Source organism: Ruditapes philippinarum, unplaced genomic scaffold (assembly GCF_026571515.1).
Source record: "Ruditapes philippinarum isolate M1 unplaced genomic scaffold, ASM2657151v2 ctg12020_1_1_1_1, whole genome shotgun sequence".
In the NCBI taxonomy this organism is placed as follows: Eukaryota; Metazoa; Mollusca; class Bivalvia; order Venerida; family Veneridae; genus Ruditapes; species Ruditapes philippinarum.
In genome coordinates, this window is record NW_026854883.1 from 4,575 (window position 1) to 8,785 (window position 4,211).

General features: G+C 31.0%; 1 protein-coding gene across 1 annotated transcript; it reads left to right on the forward strand.

Moving 5' to 3' along the window:
* The first annotated feature begins 704 nt into the window (after positions 1–704).
* On the forward strand, positions 705–3,982 carry LOC132741414 (beta-1,3-galactosyl-O-glycosyl-glycoprotein beta-1,6-N-acetylglucosaminyltransferase-like). Its single transcript, XM_060729565.1, has 3 exons — positions 705–1,774; positions 2,289–2,512; positions 3,018–3,982. The coding sequence occupies exons 1-3, from the start codon at positions 822–824 to the stop codon at positions 3,338–3,340; spliced, it is 1,500 nt and encodes a 499-aa protein (XP_060585548.1). The 5' UTR covers positions 705–821; the 3' UTR covers positions 3,341–3,982.
* The last annotated feature ends 229 nt before the right edge of the window (positions 3,983–4,211 follow it).

Below are 4,211 nucleotides of genomic sequence, written 5' to 3' on the forward strand. Positions count from 1 at the left end.
AGTTTACTATTTCTCCTTAACGGCCTACTTTTAGAATAAAACAAATTGTTGTTCAGTTTGTAATACCTAGTCTATAAATCCTGTAAATACCATCGGTATATCACCTACAATAAATTTTACTCATTTATCTAGTTTGCCAGCCTAATAAAATACCCAAATGGTCATACGATATTTGGGATGAATAATTTATTTACATTTTATATGTTACAGTTGTGTTTTAATTGTGATTCAATAGACTGATAACAGTTATTCAAAATGTAGATTATATAATGTAGAATTCGCTTTCACAGAGAAACTAAAACCAACTGATAAAATTTCGTCAAAACATCATTATTTGATATGTTAGATTTATTAATATAGTTAATATATCTAAGTTAATTCAATGTTACGTTTCATCTTATTTTGTATAAATGGGGTAACGTCTAACTTAATTATATTCTCTGCAATGTTGCTGACAAAATCTAGTCAGAACCGTAAACATAGTATTTAGCTTGGCTTTTGTAGAACATAATCATGGAATGCTAGTTTGTAAATGCTATATATTGCGCTATTATACAATATCTTAATTTAATGACAATTTAAGTTATAGCATAGATAAATTAAGCAGTTAAATAACAAGTAGACATTACGCGAACACTATATATGATATTACCAACCATATTACAAAATAATTAGTTTTGATTTTGCCTAAGGTGCTTATAAATTAATGACGTTTTATTGGCTATGGGTCTTGTTTTATTACATTAATGATTATACGGACATTCCTGTAACCCTTCACTTTATACATGTATTAGTAGTGAAAAAATTGAAATATTTTGGAAATGAAAAAGTTTCTGCTTAAACAAAGTATTCTGGTATCTATAATGTTTTTCGTAAGCTTTGCGTGCATGATACACTTTACTGGCACTTTTCGGAAAACTCGTTTTTTAAATACAGCGTGGATTAAAAGATATTCTAATGAAACTAGGGTCAGACAAAAAAGTTTGCCTGCTTCGCCAAAGAAAAATATGAAAGGCTCAGTTCAAGGATTAGTTCTTCAAGGAGTTATGAAGAGCAATGTACATGATAAACATGATAAAAATAAAAAAGGTTCAGAAAATGGTAACAAAGGACTAATCAGCGTTAATCAACGTTTACAATCAAATATATTAACTGAAACTGTAGATATAAACAGACTTGAAACAAAGCATTATTCTAAAAGATTTAGGAGGGTTAAAGATGTGAATTGTGAAGAGCTATTTGATCATAACACAAAAGAGATACAAAGAGCAAACAAAATTCCGTTACCGACTATAGAAATAGAAAGATACAGAAAAATGACAGCACAATGTAAGAGATTTAAAGTAGCAAGAGGATATATTACAGATGTTTTAAGTAAGGAAGAGCAGGAGTTTCCTATTGCTTTCAGTATTCTTATGTACAAAGATGTTGAACAAGTTGAAAGACTATTACGAGCAATATATCGACCTCAAAATATTTACTGTATTCACGTTGATAAAAAGACAAGTTATAAAATTTTCGCAACAATGAAACGTATAATAAGATGTTTCAGAAATGTATTTATGCCGACAAAACGGATATCAGTGGTCTGGGGAGAGATGACCGTGTTAGAGCCCGAAATTCTTTGCATGAATGAATTATGGAAACGGAATAAAAAATGGAAATATTTCATTAACTTAACTGGACAGGAATTTCCACTTAAAACAAATTACGAATTAGTGAAGATTTTAAAAACCTACAATGGATCGAATGACGTAGAGGCAACTCGGAAAAGGTGCGATCACAGATAATCAAAATTAGTGCTAACGTATTTGATTTAATTATAACCTCTCGGTAAATATAATGTGCAAGCTAGGGCGACTGTTGTAGTTTGGTAGGATATGTAAATATATTGTAAACTGTAAGTGAATTTTGTGTAATGCGGTGCAATTGGAATTGTGTTGGGTATGGTATATATACATATAATGTAGGGTATTGAATATACACACGTGTATATAATATTACAAATTAAAAGTCCATGAAAATGTCTTTTTGGTAATGTGGTACTCGCATATACTAGTAAAATGTGCACCAATTTATTCTACATCAAAAATAAGATTTCTCCGATAAGATAATTTTGTTTTACAAAGCTGTGACTTCACTGAAATGGTGTATTTTTTAAACTATAGTATGATACCATTAACAAATTAATGAACAATTATGATGTAAATCGTAAATCATCGCATTTATTTTAGTCATGTTTACTCTATTATTATCATAATTCTAAATACGAAACACATATATTCCAGAAATCATGCAAGGTGGGCTAATGCACCTGATCCGCCGCACAACATAATACCAACAAAAGGTGCCGTTCATATTGCTGTTAGCAGAGGATATGTTGATTATCTATTACATGACAAACGAGCCCACGATTTACTAAAGTGGACAAGTTTGACAAAAATACCGGATGAAACGTTCTTTTCTACTCTAAACCATAACGCACATCTAGGTGTCCCGGGCTCTTACAAAGGTAAGCTTTCAGCCCTTAAAACAAATACGAGACATTTTTTTTTATATTCTCAACTTCAACCGTTCATATAGAAAGAGTACTTAAAAACTTTACTGGCTTAAATGAGTGTAAAAGAATGACATAGGAAAGTGTGGTTTATACGTGCAAAAATTAGGCGCCACGAGAGCCCTTTAAGCGATATAGAAATGTTGATGAATTACTTAATAAATACTAGTAGTCTAGCAATTAATTGAATGTATTTGTGCAAATGAACAGAACTATTACAGAGATTGAGCCATGATGCTTCGAGTTAATGTGACACTATCCATCGTTTTGATTTTTAACCAAATCTTGTTTTTTTCAAGCTCTTATGACGGAGTTTTTATCTCACTTTAGTGGCTTTCTATGACCCTCTGAACGGATCTCTCCGACAGATTATAGTTATTTCGTTTCCAGAAACGGAAAAGAGTTTGTTCTACACAAGACATTGTGAATTGACTACGTTATATTTTCTTCAATATTACAGGTCACCCAGAAACAACACCACAAAAGAACAGGCGCAAACCGTACTTGGCTAGATTCAAAAACCGCGGGAAATACATCTATAATTGGTCTTGTAGTGGCAAGAGGGTAAGAAGCATGTGTGTAATGGGTCACGGAGATCTTGCACGTCTTGCAAGGAGAAAGGAACTTTTTGCCAATAAATTTTATTTGACTTATCAGCCTTTTGTATTCGGCTGTCTTGAAGAGAGAAACTTCAATCGCACACGCGACGAGTACCTGGGAAAACTGACATTTGATACAACATGGTATCAGTCTTTAGGCTTTATAAAAAACAAAGTGAACTGAATACATGCTATAATGTAACTGAATGTCTTAGTTGTTAATACGGAACTGTAATTTTAAGTTCAATCAGGGCCTCTGTCACATATATGTGTAATTTGATACACATTTAGATGATATTTCTAATTATCTATTAATTTAAGTACAATATGTACATTCAAGTCTCGGGTTGCTTTATGTCAGAGGATAATATACATGATTATAAAAACATGTTAGCTCATGGAATACCTGTTCTCAAAATAGTTTTACATGAACATGCCTTTTGATATTGCCAAAAATAAAATGTGAAAAAAAAACATGCTGTTATAAAAGTAATGTTATTTGTTGTGCCCGCTATTTTCTTATATAACTAAATTATATGTATTAAACCACAATCATGTCAGCACTTACCCCAGTACGAGCACGTCAGTATAAACATTTTATGATGGAGAGCAGAACAGAGCAAAATTTTATCTAATGCTTATACAAAGCACACCATTCCATAAATATTAAAATTCAACAACATAGTACTACGTGATAATTTGACTTAAAACGATGTAGGAAAGAAAGAAAAAAACACTCGATGCAACAATTTTACTAGCATAATATATGTTCTTTAATAATTGGATACATGTCATTCATTTGCAATGTCGTTCATCATGCTTAACAATGAAATAATAATAATGATATAAAAATGACATATAAAAATCATTATAGTCAGTAGATCTTGTTCAATAAAGAAAACGGACATAATATTATATATATAGTACAAGTGCATTGTCTACAATTCATCTTTTTTATAATAATAAATGTTTGAAATGTAATTTAAACAATTTAAGACTTGTAGACTTTCTTAAATAGTGATCCATAACTCCATTCTAGGATAATAAAAATATGT